Genomic DNA, 20,529 nt, shown 5'->3' on the forward strand with positions numbered 1-20,529 from the left:
GTGAAATTTGAAAAAAAAAAAAACAGGGCCTATGAATGATTGAATTTGCTATAAACTTTCTACTTTAATTCAAAACTAACTTGACAATAAATCTGGATTGAAGAATTTCCAAAAGATCATGAAAATTTTCAAAAACGGCTAACATTTTCTTCATTTCCAGAAGAAAAATTATCGAAAAATGCTTTTTAACCCTTCCATAATTATCTGTTCTACGTTTAGCGTTAAAAATTCATGTAAAAAAAAAAAAAAAAAAAAAAAAAAAAAAAATCAATTCTTGAATTAAGAATAACTTACGGGTTTCTAAGTGAAATTTTCAAAAAAATTACCTCGTATTTCATTCTTATTAATCTGGAATGTATGGCTGCAAACCACACCCACCCCAAACCAATTACATAACATGACTTTAACAGAAAAACTTTTCAAAAGAAAATCATTATGGTATAAGGGACTTTCTATTTCCATGGGGAAACAATGAAATGCTAGGAAAAAAAAGAGTTTAATATTGGAATTTTTAAAATAAACCTCTAGAAAACAGTGTGCAACTCAATTGATGGACCCCACCAAATCTCCGAATTTTCTTGAAAATTTCGAAAAAAAATAAAAAAAAAAAACCATTGGCATTATTAAATTCTTGCAAAATCAAAGAAAAAAAATGTTTTTTTTTTTGAAAAATTCCAAAAACGATTCTGAGCAATTGGAGAGAGATACATTACATGGTGGAACACCTGTATTGAGAAAATTAAAATGTATAAGGGGTCTTGTTAACTTAAACAGGCGGCTTATTTTGAGGATTTAAAAAGTCTAAGGGATCCTTCATTTGTGATCCTCGTGTGAAATCAAACAAAAATCCCAAACCCCAACAGTTTAACCTGAAGCTTTGACAGATAACAATAAAAAAGTAAACAGACAATTTTTCTAAAATGGTAAAGAAACCGAATATAAATCGTTTCCATGTTAACCATTGAAAAAAAGGAAAAGAAAGTTAAAAATTCTGAATAATTTTTTTATCGTTCCATGAAGATTAACAAAATCAGAATTTCATGATCCTATGTTCTTAATGTAAACTTTATGTAATGAATATAAAAAAAAATACAGGTCTTATACATATGTGTTTATTAATGATTTCAAGGTAAAAAAACAATATTTCGGGGGGGTAAGCATAACAATTACTAGACCAAAATTGTTAATTAATTATTATATTTATTATTAATGGGGAAAAAAAACAAAATTTTCATTCATCTCTTCTCCTATTTTTTCCGTAACGTATTATATGAACCCAAACACCACTAATTTTGAAGTCCATAAAATTTTTTCAGAAAGCAGTTGAAAAAGAGGGTCGGGCGTCGGATAATTAATTTATGAATATAATAATTAATTTATATAGACCTACCTATAGTTAAATCTTAACATAGTTAACAGGTTTACACGGCTTTCAAACAGGATTGGAAATTCCATGGACTATTTAACAGAAAAATTTTTCATGAGTTCCATAAACATTTTTACGGGCGGGGGGGAGTGCTTAAAAAATTCAGTAAGAATTACCCCCTTTTCATTTTTAAAAACAATATGAATTTATGCAGGAAACGTCAAGAATATGAGGGGGAATGCCCGCCCGGGGGCAGGGCCGTTTTCGGAAAAAAACTTGAATTTAAAAACAATTTAAATTTTGAAACCGGTGGGCAAACCATGACTTTCCATTCGGGAAAAAAAAAATTGAATTTAAATTTGGAAACATTTTCAATTTTTTGGCGATTTTTTCAAAGATTTTCCATAAAAAACTTTCAGTTTTTCCCAGGGTCGCGTTTTAAACCCTGGTTAGTAATTCGGGTCAAAAAACCGTTGAACCTTGCGGCCCGTTTTTTACTCACTATTTGAATCTATTTGAAGATATTTCCTCCTCTGTATTGACCCGTTTTCCTCCATCCTTCAGGGAGTTGGCCAACCAGTTCATCCTTCAGAGGCCAAACTTGCGCTGGCAATTCAGTAACCAAGGCTACCGGGACTTTAGCATTCTGAATTTCGGAACTCGCCGGAACCTTAGAAATTAAGAAAAGGATTAAATAGATCTTTCAAGAAGCAATTTTAAGTTAAGGGAAATACCCCTTGTACCAAAAAAATATTATTGTTTAAAAAACGATGATGATTAATTAAAATACACTAACTACAAAAAATGAATTTCAGGTTTTTTACAACCAACCCCCCCACCCCCCCCCCCCCCCCTCTACAAGCAAACTTGGACACAAGAAAATATGTATTAAACAGGGGAAGGCGCGTAGATTTTCGTGGGGATGATGTATAAACGGGGGGAGCGCTAGCTTTTCGCTGGCGATGAAAGAGCTAAAACTTGCCAGGCTCAGCTTGAGGTAGGGCCTGTCTGTAAGCCGCTAGCCGCGGGGTTCGATTCTCGGCCCGGGGGCGGATTTCATCCTGTCCTTATCTTCGGGGGATTTGGGGGTTGATGGGACATCCGTTGGTGATAGGGCCCCTCTATCAAACCTCCATTAAAGAAAAATAATGAATAAGTATATATATAAAAAATACTCAACTAACCTTGCCGTATCCACCAGGTGTTGCTTCTGGTTATGATCAATGGGGGAAAGAACACTCGGCGTATAGGGAGGCAGCCTGTATGGACCACCCCTGTAGGGTAGACTTCACTGGGGTCAATGGGGCACACTCGGTACTGCTCCTCAGGCCTAGGGACAGAGAGAGAGATAGTTACCCAACACATATGTACATTATGTAGAGGTGTTTAAAACCTTAGGGGAGGGTTTCTTAACGAGATATTAAGATTTCAAATTCCCGTGGCCCCACCCCTATAATTTTTTGAAAAAAAAAAAAAAAAGAAAAAAAATGCATTGGATAAAAATATGAATAAAAGATCGATTCTACGGGTAAAAAGTTGGGTAGAAATCCCAATCTGAAGTTAAACTCCGAAAAAATAGTTCCAAGGTGGAAAATTAACTTTCCATCATTTTGTACGTTTTAATACAAATGTTGGTAGGTACTTACAGGTCCCGTAGTAGATTATTCTCAGTAGAAGTGGGTGGTTTATTATTATCAGTGCCGGGGAACTCTACACGTTGATGTGGGTGTTCCCCTCCTCTCCTCCACTGTCAGCAGTTCGATACTCTGAACATAAGTTATAGTTTTTGTTTGTTACAGTACATGAGATTTATATTACTAATTTTGTACATAACAGGACCCTTTACCACATCCAATCATGAAAAAGGTCAGGTTTGGGATTCTTACCAAGGATACATATGATTTACAGGTGTTCCAAAAATACTTGTTACTGTGATTTACAATTGTTGCCATTATTACTTACCTGGCGATTCTTCTTCTCCTCACTCGTCCCTCTCCCAGGGAGGAAGGCATCACAATCACCGAAATTATTTTTCTCGAAGTTTGGCAAACATTGCATCCCTGAGAGGGTTAAAATTTATCATTGCAGCATGCCCAACATACAGCATTCGTTGCAAAAACATGGTAGACGGATGAAGCTCAATACCTAGTAAGATAATATCAGGGGGGCGTCCATCGGGAATCTAAAGTGGTTTTGAATATCTCCAATTCGTTGATTTACAGTGGGTAGAAGAAGAAGTGTAGAGGGGAGGTAATCAAAAGTAATCCAGGGATTTATTTCGCCATTATTACAGCTTTCGATGGTTGTGATTGAAAACATGCAGTGATAAAAATACAATAATAATAATAATAATAAAAAAACAGGTAGGTTAGTTTTCTAGGGAAAAAATTGAAAATCCAGTATATTATTTTTGTCTTACCAGGGCTGCGGTTCTTAAGAGAATAGACATTCCAATTCACACTTTACAAAATGGTGACGTCACAGCAATTCTATTGGTACAATGTTTTAAAAGAATTCTCTACATAAATCTCGTTAGGTACCACACAAAAAGAACTTTCACATTTGATCAACGGATATTAGTTACTTACTGAGCTAGAATTGAGGGGAGAGCTATCCCTTAGCCTGGGGCTCCTGGATCATCTGCACTAATGTGAAACCGACGCTGAAACTCACTTGCTGCAAAATCCACCTAAATAAAATAAAATAGGGACGAAGAGTAAGTAATAGAGAACTATTTAAATAAATATTGTGTAAAATTGAAATGTGATGTAGCTTACACGCGCGCTTCAAGAAATTATGGGTTGGTGTTGGTTGTGTTGTTGTTGGTTCAGCCAAATGCGGGTTTTTGACTCTTACGTAGGGTCCATTTACCGTCTGGGGCTCCCAATATTTACCCTACAATGTCATGCTGGCTTCCAAGGCAGGGACAGGAGTTCAGCGATGAACTGAGTTCATAGGACTGTGTTTAAGGAACATAAGGAACAAATAGGAGAGGTTTTTAGACCAAAGCGGTGGAGATGTTCAGCCAAACAGTCATGCCCAGTGAGCAGTCGAAAATGAGCAACAGCGGCCTTTCTCGGTAGATTAGGGATGATGTCATGGTTGTTAAGTATTTGCTGCCACTTTTTTCCTTGTCCCTCGTTACGCAGTCTTTTGTTGTGTTTGATCTTGAATTTAGATTTAATTAGTCTTTTTGCCGATTCATAGGGAAGTTTTGGCGTAATTGAAAAGGGGATGCTTGTTCCTTTTTTGGCCAGATAGTCGGCGTTATCGTTTCCTGCGAGGCCGCAATGAGCGGGGACCCATTGCAAGGCTATAGATTTCCTCTGATTTTGAAGCTGTTTTATTATTGATCGGATCTCTCTAATTTCTACTGAAGGATCTTCGCTACAATTAGTAATTGACTGGATAGCTGCCTTGGAATCAGATAGAATGACTAAATAAATAAAAAATATATCTTTATAATAACAGATTTATTTTTATATTATTTTTTATTATAATTATTATTTTTTTTGTGAAGGAGGAATTTTTATTTCATGTTTTGGATTAAAATTTATATGCTTAAAAGTTTTAGTTACCTTTCATATAGCTGCCATTCACTACTTGAATACTGTTGGTTGAGTTTGGGAATCTGGACTGCAATGCCGTTACTTCTTTGTCCGTCAGTCCAAAAGTGGCACAATCAGAGCCATACAGAGTTCCCTTGACACACACATAGACACCTTCTGTCATACTCATTACTGGGTGTGATAGTTTAGAATACTTTGATCAATGAATGTTGTTTACTTTGGGATTTTCTAGTAAATCTGAAAAAGAAAAAAAGTAAAAATCTCCAAATTAAAATACCTAGGTATAATAATTATATGGAAGTTGTATGGATATTGGATAAGTTTTTTTGGTTGTTAAGAAGAGTACTCGGGGTGACATAGGCTACTTAAAATTATCACATTTCATCCTGATTCAAAATGGCATGTCAGGGAGCGCGTATCGCGACCGTGTGCGTGTATGTGTGTGGTGGGTGGGTGTGTGTGATGGGTGTTAGTGTGGTGGTGTGTGTGTGGTGGGTGGTGTGTGATTTGTCCCTAGACAATTTTTTTCAAATCATCTAGATTATTCAAATTGATGACAACACTATTTTCATCTTTTCTGATGAATATTTTCCCATTTCTACTCCAAAGAAACTTGTAATTCTTTTCATTCTTCAATCTTCTCGCCTCAAACATGATTTGCTTTCTGTACTTTGTTAAATGATCATTGATGTATACAGGCTTATTTGGGTATTGCGTATTGATATCATTTGTTGATATTCTTGTAGTCTTTGCCTTCACCATCATTGTTTCTTTCATTCTTTTTTATGTTCCTAGACCAGGTCTAGCATGGAAGCTAATGTTCACAATGTTGCAACCAAGAGGACATCCAGACCACCTCCTGGGACATTAATAAAATTCCCACTTGCGTTCAAATACTCAGGGCGACGATTGTTTTTATTATTGTTGATAGCCGTTGCGACACCACTTGATAGATTGTTCTCATTAGAGTTTACTAGATTTCTTGGAATCACCTGATTGTTTGGAAACTGATCATTTCCTGTGCAGGCTACTTAAAATTATCACATTTCATCCTGATTCAAAATGGCGGCGGTTCAAAGTTATGCCTATTATGCTGCTCTGTGGGACATGTCAGGGAGCGCGTATCGCGACCGTGTGCGTGGTGTGTGTTGTGTGTGGTGTGGTGGTGGTGTGTGTGTGTGTGTGTGTGTGGTGGGATGTGTGTGGTGGGTGTATGCGGTGGGATGTATGTGGTGTGTGTGTGGTGGTGGGTGTGTGATGGGTGTGGTGTGTGGGGGGGTGTGTTTGTGTGTGTGTGTGTGGTGGTCCCGTACAAAGGACGAATAATAAACTAAACTTAAATCAATCTGAGATCAATAATAAATCTTAACTATAAAACTTAATTCTACAAGTTAAAATAGGTGAACAATTGTCATATAAGCTTTTGATGGGTCCTCATTGAAGAATATTTAAAATCTTGAAATGGAAAGAAGAAAATACCTATGTACATATGTGTCAAAAAGAAAAAATAATAATAAGGAGGAAGCTAAGTAAACATGAGCAAGTAAAAAAGTGAGAGAGCACCAAATTAAGTAGAAACTACAATAACCTGACTTGCATCAAACATTCAAAAAACTTGAGCAAGCAAAGAAAAAAAAAAGTAGAACTCCAAACAAAATACGAAATGCTGGAGTGAGTCTTCAGGAAACTTTAACAGATATAAACAAACTGAATTTTCGTGCGGTCCTCATTGAAGAATATTTAAAATCTTGAAATGGAAAGAAGAAAATATGTACATATGTGTCAAAAAGAAAAAATAATAATAAGGAGGAAGCTAAGTAAACTTGAGCAAGTAAAAAAAGTAAAAAAGTGAGAGAGCACCAAATTAAGTAGAAACTACAATAACCTGACTTGCAATGACTTGCATCAAACATTCAAAAAACTTGAGCAAGCAAAGAAAAAGAAAGGAGAACTCCAAACAAAATACGAAATGCTGGAGTGAGTCTTCAGGAAACTTGAACAGATAGATATGAACAAACTGAATTTTCGTGATGTGTATCTTGTTTCCGTTTGGGTTCCAGCTCTTTTCTCGTATCTTCCGCTACTTTATGTGTATCTTGTTTCCGTTTGGGTTCCAGCTCTTTTCTCGTATCTTCCGCTACTTTATGTGTATCTTGTTTCCGTTTGGGTTCCAGCTCTTTTCTCGTATCTTCCGCTACTTTATGTGTATCTTGTTTCCGTTTGGGTTCCAGCTCTTTTCTCGTATCTTCCGCTACTTTATGTGTATCTTGTTTCCGTTTGGGTTCCAGCTCTTTTCTCGTATCTTCCGCTACTTTATGTGTATCTTGTTTCCGTTTGGGTTCCAGCTCTTTTCTCGTATCTTCCGCTACTTTATGTGTATCTTGTTTCCGTTTGGGTTCCAGCTCTTTTCTCGTATCTTCCGCTACTTTATGTGTATCTTGTTTCCGTTTGGGTTCCAGCTCTTTTCTCGTATCTTCCGCTACTTTATGTGTATCTTGTTTCCGTTTGGGTTCCAGCTCTTTTCTCGTATCTTCCGCTACTTTATGTGTATCTTGTTTCCGTTTGGGTTCCAGCTCTTTTCTCGTATCTTCCGCTACTTTATGTGTATCTTGTTTCCGTTTGGGTTCCAGCTCTTTTCTCGTATCTTCCGCTACTTTATGTGTATCTTGTTTCCGTTTGGGTTCCAGCTCTTTTCTCGTATCTTCCGCTACTTTATGTGTATCTTGTTTCCGTTTGGGTTCCAGCTCTTTTCTCGTATCTTCCGCTACTTTATGTGTATCTTGTTTCCGTTTGGGTTCCAGCTCTTTTCTCGTATCTTCCGCTACTTTATGTGTATCTTGTTTCCGTTTGGGTTCCAGCTCTTTTCTCGTATCTTCCGCTACTTTCTGTTTATCTTGTTTCTTAGGAGATTCTTTTTCTTTACAGTTTGCTGACTTGTCTTTCACAAGATTACTATGCTTGACTCTGTTTTTCTTTTTTACTGACTCAGCACCATCGATTTCCTTTTCGGGTGGGTTCTCTAGCTCGCCATTCTTTTCATTTAGAATCAAATCTGTTGACGTATGCACTGTCGGAACTTGTTCGCTATTTGGAATTTGTTTGGCACTAGACATGCTTTCTTCTGATGACGTTCTCATGTTCTCGTGTATGATTTCAACTTGGACACATTCGTCCAAATCTATATTTGAAGAATCTGTATTACTGGGAGACTTTTCCACAAGAAATTTGTCCTGTTCTTCAGAGGCTTTTTCTACAGACCTTGGTTGATAGACGGGTCTAGTAGCTATTAATGTTTCAGTGAAGCACATGTTTAACCATTCCTCAAAGGTTGAGTACAGCAATTTGCTGGCTGACTTTGAACTTGTGTCCGATACTGTCTCAGGCTGGGCTTTAGATGGAGTAGTATTCGTGATGAATGTACTATTCGTTGTTTCCACAGATGTAGGTGCTAGAGTGGAGTCACTTGGATTCGAAACCTGTTGTGCATTTCCCAAGCATGTTGTCTGCATCGGGTCAGTTGTTTCGACTGCCTGTCCCTTTTCGAGCAAGTATTTCAAAACCCAAGCGTCCTTCCCCAAAGACTTCCGGGGTTGAGGTTGTGCAGATGTAGGTGCTAGAGAGGTGTCACTTGGATTCGAAACCTGTTGTGCATTTCCCAAGCATGTTGTCTGCATCGGGTCAGTTGTTTCAACTGCCTGTCCCTTTTCGAGCAAGTATTTCAAAACCCAAGCGTCCTTCCCCAAAGACTTCCGGGGTTGAGGTTGTATCGTACTTCTATTGCTGTCATGAGGAGATCTTTGAGGAGTTGAAACAGATATTGACGATGGTTGTCCGTTCTGAAGATTGGAGTGTGAATTTTGAATCGTCTGAGTTGCCTGCTTCACAGTTTTATTTTTCGGTGCCCGAGCTTTGCCTTTCTGACAGGGAGTGGTTTGTGCTGACATAGCATTCTGTTGAGAGTTTACCATGTTCTGATGGATTTGTGCATTATAATTCCCCGGATCGCTATATACCATACTGGATGTCATATTGTGTGCATTATTATTTACTTGAGGCATACTTTGCCCATTTATATTCTGATGAGGCAAAACTCGTGGCATCTGCATGTTATGGAGCACTCCGTTTGAATTTCCATAAGTAGAGCTGATTTGTGAAGCAGGCACTTGATTTGTATTCTGTACGCTTCCAGTTTGATTAGTTGGAGCCATGTGTGATCCAGACATTGGTCTGTTTGAATATGATGGAGGCGGTTGATATGCTATTTGATTTGTTGATGGGTTTACGTTTGAATAGGAACTATGAAATGATTCTTGACTCATGTTTTGATTGGTGTTTCCAGGAACCATTTGATATAAAGAACAGATTTGAGAATTAGCATTTTGATTATGTGACAAAAAGCGAGTGTTATTTTGAATAGCTCCATGATTTCCTTGGTAGGATTCATAATTGATATGCTATTTGATTTGTTGATGGGTTTACGTTTGAATAGGAACTATGAAATGATTCTTGACTCATGTTTTGATTGGTGTTTCCATGAACCATTTGATATAAAGAACAGATTTGAGAAGTAGCATTTTGATTATGTGACAAAAAGCGAGTGTTATTTTGAATAGCTCCATGATTTTCTTGGTAGGATTCATATGCTGTGGAAACTTGACTCGTGTTCTGATAGTTGAACGGATTTGAATTTTGATAGTTCGCATTCATTTGTGAACCGGGCATTTGAACCGGATTAAGTGGTGTTTCAGTATTTACATTTGGTCTTGGTTGATTTATTTGTGAGGCACATATTTGTACGTTGCTCTGAAGCATTGTGCCATTTACATTTTGATATGAAGCATTATTATAGGAGATTGATCCTTGGTTGTGCGCTTGAAGAGTGCCTGTATTTGTTGGATAATATGAACAAAAACTCTGCGGATTTGCAGTTTGCGCATCATGTTGGACTGTCCCTATTCCTCTATTTCCATAGGGAGGATTATTTGACATCGGCAAGTTAGCCATGTTCTGGTGGTGTGCAAAGGTTGAATTTTGTGTTGAACTGATTTGTAGGATGGGATTTCGTGTGTTTTGTAGCGTTCCAGTGTTGTAATTTTGATAGCGTAAGTCAAGTGGTGATGAGGTCATTTGACTGGTGTGTTGTGGAGTGTGAACGTTTCCATTCTGGTCTTGGTTGATTTATTTGTGAGGCACACATTTGTATGTTGCTCTGAAGCATTGTGCCATTTACATTTTGATATGAAGCATTATTATAGGAGGTTGATCCTTGGTTGTGCGCTTGAAGAGTGCCTGTATTTGTTGGATAATATGAACAAAAATTCTGCGGATTTGCAGTTTGTGCATTATGTTGGACTGTCCCTATTCCTCTATTTCCATAGGGAGGATTATTTGACATCGGCAAGTTAGCCATGTTCTGGTGGTGTGCAAAGATTGAATTTTGTGTTGAACTGCCTTGTAGGATGGGATTTCGTGTGTTTTGTAGCGTTCCAGTGTTGTAATTTTGATAGCGTAAATCACCTCTATTTCCATAGGGAGGATTATTTGACATCGGCAAGTTAGCCATGTTCTGGTGGTGTGCAAAGGTTGAATTTTGTGTTGAACTGACTTGTAGGATGGGATTTCGTGTGTTTTGTGGCGTTCCAGTGTTGTAATTTTGATAGCGTAAATCGAGTGGTGATGAGGTCATTTGACTGGTGTGTTGTGGAGTGTGAACGTGTTCATTTGGATTATGTGCAACCATGGCAGTCGGTTCATTCTGACCGGGGGCACTTGTTTGACAACTAAGCGTATTTGGCAACCACATACTATTTTTCATTGCTGCGTGATCTTCATGTCTTGGGTTGACATTAGGTGCCATTGGTCTGTTTTGAACACCAGGGTTCAATCCGTTGTCACGATAGGATTGAGGTTCATTCTGACCGGGGGCACTTGTTTGACAACTAAGCGTATTTGGCAACCACATACTATTTTTCATTGCTGCGTAATCTTCATGTCTGTATCGTCTATCAGATAAGTTACTTGGGTTGACATTAGGTGCCATTGGTCTGTTTTGAACACCAGGGTTCAATCCGTTGTCACGATAGGATTGACTATGTGAGGTAGGATCTACATTTTGACTTCTATTATTGATGCTGTACATGCCTTCCATATTCTGACCTTCTGTCATACTTCTAGCTTTCAAATACTCTGCATATGATTGCAGATAGCTATTTAGTTCTCCTGCACTGGTACGGTTCTGTCCTACCCATTGTTCAAGTGAAATGTATTCATCAGCAGAGTTTGCTCTGATGTGTCTAGCTTGAGCATTCCATTGACTGCTAGGTGCACCAGGATCACTACTGTACGGTAACTGGACACTAGGATGACGATTATTGGTAGCAACTTGCTTCTTCTGTGTTTTATTAGCAGCTGGCTTCTTTTTGGGCTCTCGCTTCTTTTTGGGCTTTTCTGTTGTAAGAGACGAAGGTACATTCGTAGTCAGTACCGTTGGATGCATACTTCGGCTGTTGAAAGGCAAGTCATTTGGTAAGCTTGGAATCGCATAGTTTGCACTGTTCAAAGCTTGAGATGAGGCAGGGGGGACATTAATAAAATTCCCACTTGCGTTCAAATACTCAGGGCGACGATTGTTTTTATTATTGTTGATAGCCGTTGCGACACCACTTGACAGATTGTTCTCATTAGAGTTTACTAGATTTCTTGGAATCACCTGATTGTTTGGAAACTGATCATTTCCTGTGATGGAATTTAGACTAGCATCCTGAATGCTTTTGTCTGCACTATCTATCCCCGAGGAATCAGTCTCCTTAAGATATCTTTGAACAATTTCCCTAGGTGTTAATATTCGTAATGTTACTGGAGGTTCCTTAGCCGATGGTGTTTGGAATGCAGATGTAAGTGTAGGACAGTTAGCAAGTTCTTCCTGCCTATGCCTCTCATAGTCAAGTTGAGCTTTAGTTAACAAAGCTTCAGTGGTTAGCTCGACCTCAGGAGTTAATAAGGGACAGTCCATGCCAAGATGACTTTCAACAAGTTCACTCGGTCTTGTTGTTTCTACACAGATTCTTTTCGGCTCATTTCCAGAAACATCTTCATATGGTCTTTTGGGCGATTTTAATGGATTTTCAGTTTGCTGTGTATGATTTTCAGAGATAATAGACTTTTCCACTTCAGTATTGGGTAAAGTTTCCTCAGATTCCTCTTTGGGTACAATGTTTTCTTGGGCGGTTTCCAAAACTGTTGTTGCAATTTCGGGTTGTGGTTCTTCGGATGTATTAGCAGTTACAGGAGCAGCATTCGGTGCTAACTGATTTCCCGTGATTGATGGAGGGAGTTGGATGTCATCTAGCTCTTTTTTGGGTGATTTGGGAGCTTCGTAAGGTTCTTCGACCGTTTCTTTTTCTCTAGCGATCTCTTTTGATTTCAGAGAATCTTCAGCGGCAGGAATGGTGATGTTTGGCAAAGTTGTTTTGTTTTTAGAACCAATTTCTCTAGCAACCTCTTTGGATTTCAGAGAATCTTCAACAACCACTGCAGGAATGGTGATCGGTGTCAAAGTTGATTCGTTTTTAGACCAAAGACAAGGTAACTCAGAATTTACTTTTCCTTGTTGGATGTCGATTGAATCCACCGCTATTTTTTGGTTAGGCTGCCTCTTCTCTGGAAACTCTTTTGGTTTCGGGACACTATGTGATTGAGATGTTTTTCTTTCATGGGAGACGTGTTTAGCTGGTTTACAAGCAGAAAGCGAATGTTTATCTGTTCCTTTATCTTCAATGATGGGTTTGCGTTTCAATAACTCCACGACAGGTGTGGGGATTTTATTGACTGGCAAAGTTGGTACTCCTTTTGGATCTGAATCCATCTTTTCACGTTGATTACTAACAGTGGTTGTGTCAAGTCTAGAGTTCGTCAAATTTTTCTCAGGAAGTTTTTTCTTCAAATGATCACCATGTAAAGATGATTTGTGACTTGCTGATTTTATTGGCTGACGAATAGAATTAGGAAGGTGATGGCTCGGTTTTTTTGGTTCCATGGGAATCGCCAAAGAAGCCTTTTCTTTTAAATTGTTTTTAAACGTATTATTAGAGATTGATTTTTGTCGAGGATCAAATGATATTTTTTGTACAACTTTGTCTTTCAGAGAAGAGGACACCAACTGATTAGTAGGTTTGTTAGGGATATTTGGGCTACTTTTGGTTGCCTGTGATTTTATTTGCACAAGTTTTTGTTGACTTCCATGTTCTTTCCGCTTGACTTTATTGTCATTTTCTTTTTCAATTGGACATCCTGTGGGTTTTTGATTATTATTTGAAATTTTTGGTACATGTTCAAGAGAAGTTTGCGAAGGTGAAGTTTGCGATTGTTTTACAATGTAATCTTGGATTGATGAGTATTTAGAAGTTACACCTGTTTCTTTTCCCACTTCAGTGTTATTAGAGCCATTATCTTTCAACTCAGTTTCATTGCTGTTTTTTGTCTCGACAGGATTTTCCAAAGTCTGTTCCACGTCCTTGCAATTTTTTCGCTGAAGATATTCTTCTAGTGTTAGATTGGATTTGCTTCTGCAGTCATTGTTGTTGGAGTTATTCTGATCATCTGCTGTTCCATTGACTCTTGACACGCGTCTTTTGCCTTTTGTTATTTTTGAAGCCGTAACTACTTTGGTTTTCTCAGGATTTTGTCCCAGCCTGATATAGTTCTGTAGTCCCCACTTACACTTGTTGGTAATTATTTCTCCTTTGTCAGATCTATTTGTTTCTTCGTTAGTTTGAGGATGTACCGCTGTTATCTCACGAACGTTGTGATTTCTATTCTGGTCTGATTTGATATTTTTTAGAGTGGAGCCATTACGTTCAGTTGTGTTATTGCTGTTACTGTCCACTATGTTTGTACTTCGTTCAGGATTGATGATATCAACTAGACTGCTTCGGAAAGACACGTGCTTGATTTCTTTATTACTTGAACTTTCTTTGTTTGTAAGACTTTTTGCATTGTTGTTCTGACAATTGCGAGGAAGAGATGGTAATGTGTGTTTTGGCATCAAATCCTTCGTTTTCTCCATTGAATCTGAGTTACTACTAGATGCATCAATTGTATTCGAGCCGTTCGACATTTTCTGCAGTTTCCAATCCAGGTAAGTACTATGTCGCCTAGGAGGAGCTTGGTTAGTAGTGGTGATACTTTTGCTATCAGATAATGATGATCTTCTTTTCAGTATTGGTTTCAATGTCACACTCTGGCGGGTAGAATGAACACTGAAATTTTTGTTCTCTGCAGTTTTCTCACTTTCATTAGAAACACCAGTTTTCATTTGGCATCCTTCTTTTCAGCAGTATCTACTTGGCTCTTCAAATGCTCCGTCTCGTTGGTTATTTCATCTGCAATTGTACATATGACCTCATTGAGAATCACCTCTTTTGATTCGATATATGGTAATTCTTCATTCGTATCATCCTCGTGTACTAACAATGTTTTGATGATTGATTTTTCTTCCTTTTTGTCGTCCTTTCCAAGTATTTTATTGTTCTCTGTTTTTTCACGATTGATTTCACTTGGAGTTAAATAGTTTGTACTGTCTTCATCTGGAATATTACTAGTAATCGCATCCATGTTTGACTCTAAATCTGTTGAATTACTTTCAACTCTTTCGTTTTCAGCTGTGGTAGTGTTCTCTGTTCCACTCTCCTTTTGTTCATTACGGTTATCTTTTGTGCTCTGGCTATTTTCAGATGTAGGAGTCTTACTTCCAGCTTCAACAGAACCATGACTTGTAGCACTTTTGGTTGTTTTTTCTTTACTTTTGTCACAAGTTATCTTTTCGGACTGTGATTTTCGCCTTTTTTCTCGTAATATGGATTTAGTTTTTTCAACGGCACCTAATTCGCATACGATTTTAATATCCTCTTCATCTCCTTTACTCTCTTTACTTTTTGCGTCATCTTTGAGTTTTACATGGTCACCTGTCAGTTCACAGTCCATGTTGCTTTTATCTTTAGAGTTGATCTTTGCTTCTTTTTCATTAGTTGACTTGATTTCTGGTTTATTATCAATAATGGATTTATTTCTCCTTTACTCTCTTTACTTTTTGCGTCATCTTTGAGTTTTACATGGTCACCTGTCAGTTCACAGTCCATGTTGCTTTTATCTTTAGCGTTGATCTTTGCTTCTTTTTCATTAGTTGACTTGATTTCTGGTTCATTATCAATAATGGATCTATCATCATTTGATCCCGTTCTATTTTGTTTACAATCTGTGCAGTTATCTCGGCTTGTAGTAATGGATCTATCATCATTTGATCCCGTTCTATTTTGTTTACAATCTGTGCAGTTATCTCGGCTTGTAGTATTGGTTTTCACTTCGTTTGGAACTTCTCTTGATACATCAATGTTTTCCATACTCTTACTACTTGAGTTTTGTTGTTTTGTTTTAGATTTATCAATTGCAGTGGATTCTACACTTTTAGCTACTTTTGAAACATTAGTAGTCACACAGCTACCACTGTTATCAGATTTGGCTATCTCATTTCTCATCTCATTGTCTATATTGGTGTTTGTACTAGGATCATTTTCACGAAGTACATTATCATTTCCATTTGTTTCGTAACCACTTTTTCCATTTTCAACCCTCTCTTTTGGCAGTTCAGGCGTTACATCCCACCGGTTTCTAATATTTCCTTTATTTGCCAAACACGTTTGGCTTGGTTCATAATGTACTCCTTCTTACTACTTGAGTTTTGTTGTTTTGTTTTAGATTTATCAATTGCAGTGGATTCTACACTTTTAGCTACTTTTGAAACATTAGTAGTCTCACAGCTACCACTGTTATCAGATTTGGCTATCTCATTTCTCATCTCATTGTCTATATTGGTTTTTGTACTAGGATCATTTTCACGAAGTACATTATCATTTCCATTTGTTTCGTAACCGCTTTTTCCATTTTCAACCCTCTCTTTAGGCAGTTCAGGCGTTACATCCCACCGGTTTCTAATATTTCCTTTATTTGCCATTTTGCTTGGTTCATAATGTACTCCTCTGCTCTCTATTTTGTTGGAATGATTTTCACTTGGCTTGATATTATCTGTTTTGTTTAAACTGTTTTCACTGGATGTTTGAATGTTCTTTGTACTATCACTTTTGATTGAATGATTTTCACTCATTGAACTAGATTTTTGAACGGTTTTACTGTTATCGTTTTTGTTAAAATTACTTTTATTGACACTAGATTTTTGACTTACTTCAACTCTGCTCTCTATTTTGTTGGAATGATTTTCACTTGGCTTGATATTATCTGTTTTGTTTAAACTGTTTTCACTGGATGTTTGAATGTTTTTTGTACTATCACTTTTGATTGAATGATTTTCACTCATTGAACTAGATTTTTGAACGGTTTTGCTGTTATCGTTTTTGTTAAAATTACTTTTATTGACACTAGATGTTTGACTTACTTCGGTGCTATTGACTTTGTCTGAATTGTTTTTTGAACCTACACTAGATTTCTGACTAGTTTTAACATTCTCTATTCTATCGGAATTATTTGTACTTGGTGTTTGACTAATTTTAGTGCTACTAGTTTTTCCTGAAATACTTGCATTGTCTTTTCCTCTTGTACTCTTGTGTTCCTCATTCATCCTTTCCTCTTTCGATGGCTTCCTGAAGATATCAGCTTTCTTCTTCCTATAACCGATTTCTTCTCGAACATGTTTCTTCACTACCTTCTTCACAAGTTTCTGAATGTGTCGTTCGTTGTACTTGATGTTGTGAGAATATTCTCGTTTTTCTCGTGATGTGATGACTCTGTGATTGTTTCGAATGAAATGGTTGGCTTGCTCTCTGAAATCATAGCCCAAGGGTTATTTTAGATCTACTTACAATCTTACAAGTAAAATATAAACGACATTACCTACATATTTATTTGTTTGTATACACCCTAGTCATGTTAGGCCATGTGTGATGAACTGATGATTTATAAACTATTTAAACAAATACAACAAGCCTAGAGCACCAGTTTTCTCCTAATTTCTAAACCTTCTTCATCAGGAGGTAGTGTACCGCTCTGAAATCATAGCCCAAGGGTTATTTTAGATCTACTTACATTCTTACAAGTAAAATATAAACGACATTACATATTTATTTGCTCTGAAATCATAGCCCAAGGGTTATTTTAGATCTACTTACATTCTTACAAGTAAAATATAAACGACATTACATATTTATTTGTTTGTATACACCCTAGTCATGTTAGGCCATGTGTGATGAACTAATGATATAAACTATTTAAACAAATACAACAAGCCTAGAGCACCAGTTCTCTCCTAATTTCTAAACCTTCTTCATCAGGAGGTAGTGTACCAAGGAAACTGGTAACCACAGAAGCCTGGCCATTGTTTCTGGATGTCCACGGGGTTGTATTTCTGTGCCATCACAAAATCATGTACTTCCATGAGACAACTGCATTAGACTCGTGTAGTCTCTGCCGTAGCATGCCCATTTGCGTAGTGTACCAACGAAACTGGTAACCACAGAAGCCTGGCCATTGTTTCTGGATGTCCACGGGGTTGTATTTCTGTGCCATCACAAAAAATATGTACTTCCATGAGACAACTGCATTAGACTCGTGTAGTCTCTGCCGTAGCATGCCCAATTGTCCATCCCGTTGTATGTCACTCATCACATGGGCGAAAAGAGAAACGATACTTGCGATTTGGATGCAGGGTCAACACGAGAACACCAGAAAGTAACCCGCTGAAATATTTGCAATCAAAATACGAGTGCGAATTTTTTATCGATAGTGGGCATCGAACCCGGGACCTTCTGCATGGCAAGCAAGCGCGTTACCACTGGACGCCCATTTGCCCATCCCGTTGTATGTCACTCATCACATGGGCGAAAAGAGAAACGATACTTGCGATTTGGATGCAGGGTCAACACGAGAACACCAGAAAGTAACCCGCTGAAATATTTGCAATCAAAATACGAGTGCGAATTTTCTATCGATAGTGGGCATCGAACCCGGGACCTTCTGCATGGCAAGCAAGCATAGTGTACCGAGGAAACTGGTAACCACAGAAGCCTGGCCATTGTTTCTGGATGTCCACGGGGTTGTATTTCTGTGCCATCACAAAAACATGTACTTCCATGAGACAACTGCATTAGACTCGTGTAGTCTCTGCCGTAGCATGCCCATTTGCCCATCCCATTGTATGTCACTCATCACATGGGCGAAAAGAGACACGATACTTGCGATTTGGATGCAGGGTCAACACGAGAACATCACAAAGTAACCCGCTGAAATATTTGCAATCAAAATACGAGTGCGAATTTTCTATCGATAGTGGACATCGAACCCGGGACCTTCTGCATGGCAAGCATGCGCGTTACCACTGGATTATCCGTACCCGTGAAGTCTCAAGATAGTGAAAGGATTGACAGGGTGTCTTTATAAAGGTACTCACACATAGTCCATCCTGTAATCACCGTCATCACATGACTGTCTTCCAGCTCTCTCTACATTGTGGGAATTCCGCGAACTGTACTCGGAATTCCGCGAATCCAAACTCTTCACTCGAGCCGTGGATTCCGGGAAATTCATGGTCCAGGGAGACTGCTTACATCCTGTAATCACCGTCATCACATGACTGTCTTCCAGCTCTCTCTACATTGTGGGAATTCCGCGAACTGTACTCGGAATTCCGCGAACTGTACTCGGAATTCCGCGAACTGTACTCGGAATTCCGCGAATCCAAACTCTTCACTCGAGCCGCGGATTCCGGGAAATTCATGGTCCAAGGAGACTGCTTGGAGAAACTCTTACTTAGAGGTGTCGCTCCATAGTACAGACTAAACCGGGAACTGTAGTTCTGAAAACTCCGGCCAAAGCCGCCACTGGAAGTCTCATTGTATTGGTTCCAAGACTGGTTGTACTGGTGGGGCGAATAGTCGTATCCTGGATATGCATTATTGCTCCCGGGGTAAGACGAGGTGCCATCCAAGTGTCTGTTGGTGCAGCTCTGAAACAGGGGGGAGGTGCCGTAGTAAGTTGCCATAAAGGACGACGAAACAGGGCCTATCTTGAACCTTCTCACGGGGATTTAGGGGATTTACTGTTACTCTCTATAGAAATTGTACTTAATCGGACGGAACCTATATTTAGTTGGGTTTTATTATCCTGGATATGCATTATTGCTCCCGGGGTAAGACGAGGTGCCACCCAAGTGTCTGTTGGTGCAGCTCTGAAACAGGGGGGAGGTGCCGTAGTAAGTTGCCATAAAGGACGACGAAATGGGGCCTATCTTGAACCTTCTCACGGGGATTTAGGGGATTTACTGTTACTCTCTGTAGAAATTGGACTTAATCGCCTTCTTCACAAGTTTCTGAATGTGTCGTTCGTTGTACTTGATGTTGTGAGAATATTCTCGTTTTTCTCGTGATGTGATGACTCTGTGATTGTTTCGAATGAAATGGTTGGCTTGCTCTCTGAAATCATAGCCCAAGGGTTATTTTAGATCTACTTACAATCTTACAAGTAAAATATAAACGACATTACCTACATATTTAAGGGTGACAAAAAAACACTGTACGCAGCATTTTTTCAGCTTTCATCATGTAGGTACCTACAATCGATAACGTTAAAAATTCAACTGTAGGTTACGTCAATGGAATGTTCAGAAGTTACGTCAATGGAATGTTGCTATAAAAGGAGCTGTCACAAATGAGCAGTGACCTGTGTTACAACAGAACCATGACTTGTAGCACTTTTGGTTGTTTTTTCTTTACTTTTGTCACAAGTTATCTTTTCGGACTGTGATTTTCGCCTTTTTTCTCGTAATATGGATTTAGTTTTTTCAACGGCACCTAATTGGCATACGATTTTAATATCCTCTTCCACCTACCTATTTTATTTAATATTCAGTTTATTATTATTCTTGATTTGATAAAAGTATAATAGTCCCGATTTATAAAGAGAAAGGTGACTTCCAAGACTGTAGTAACTACCGTGGTATCAAGCTCATTTCCCACACGATGAAACTGTACGAGAGAATAGTGGATAAACGACTGAGAAGAGAAACAGAAGTTTATCAGAGGCAGAGGAACAGTTTGGTTTTATGCCGGGAAGAGGAACAACGGACGCGGTCTTCGCCTTAAGACAGATGACGGGGGATGAAGTGAACAACAGGGCTGACTGGCAGAGGCTGGCGAAAAACGCCGAGCCCCTTGAGTGGGCAAAGGTGTAGAAGAAGAAGAAGACAATGGTGAATACAAGAAGAATAGTTACTTATCTATTTCTTGAAAATTATTAATTACATTAATTAATTATAAGTTGCTCATGGACCAACACACAAGAAGAAGAACAACAGTATTTGGATGTGGGATAAATAAACTTACTCCTTTTTACGTACAAAAAAGCCATGAAATATTAGGATATAAAAAAGTTAAAAATCCAGGTAGAGTAAATAGTTAAATACAAGAATATACGATTATTGGTTAAATCCAGTACTTGTTGGAAAAAAAAACGCCGTATGGGAAGGAGGAGAACTCCGATCTGATCTTGCATAAAAATTATGGCGGAGGTGTGATTAGTTATAATTGAAGAAGA

The 20,529-nt window shown here is 38.3% G+C and overlaps 2 protein-coding genes across 2 annotated transcripts in view; both read right to left on the bottom strand.

Moving 5' to 3' along the window:
- LOC103513901 overlaps positions 1-5,171 on the bottom strand; it is a 10,180-nt gene extending 5,009 nt beyond the window's left edge. The window contains exon 1 of the mRNA XM_008478754.3: positions 4,945-5,171. Coding sequence (XP_008476976.3) covers positions 4,945-5,104 — 160 coding nt within the window. The 5' untranslated portion in view covers positions 5,105-5,171. The remainder of the gene's footprint in view (positions 1-4,944) is intronic.
- Positions 5,172-18,541: 13,370 nt separating this feature from the next.
- The window catches only part of LOC108252953, a 5,098-nt gene continuing 3,110 nt past the window's right edge, over positions 18,542-20,529 (bottom strand). The window contains exon 2 of the mRNA XM_017445995.2: positions 18,542-18,943. Coding sequence (XP_017301484.1) covers positions 18,542-18,943 — 402 coding nt within the window. The remainder of the gene's footprint in view (positions 18,944-20,529) is intronic.

Source organism: Diaphorina citri, unplaced genomic scaffold (assembly GCF_000475195.1).
Source record: "Diaphorina citri unplaced genomic scaffold, Diaci psyllid genome assembly version 1.1 scaffold1043, whole genome shotgun sequence".
In the NCBI taxonomy this organism is placed as follows: domain Eukaryota; kingdom Metazoa; phylum Arthropoda; class Insecta; order Hemiptera; family Psyllidae; genus Diaphorina; species Diaphorina citri.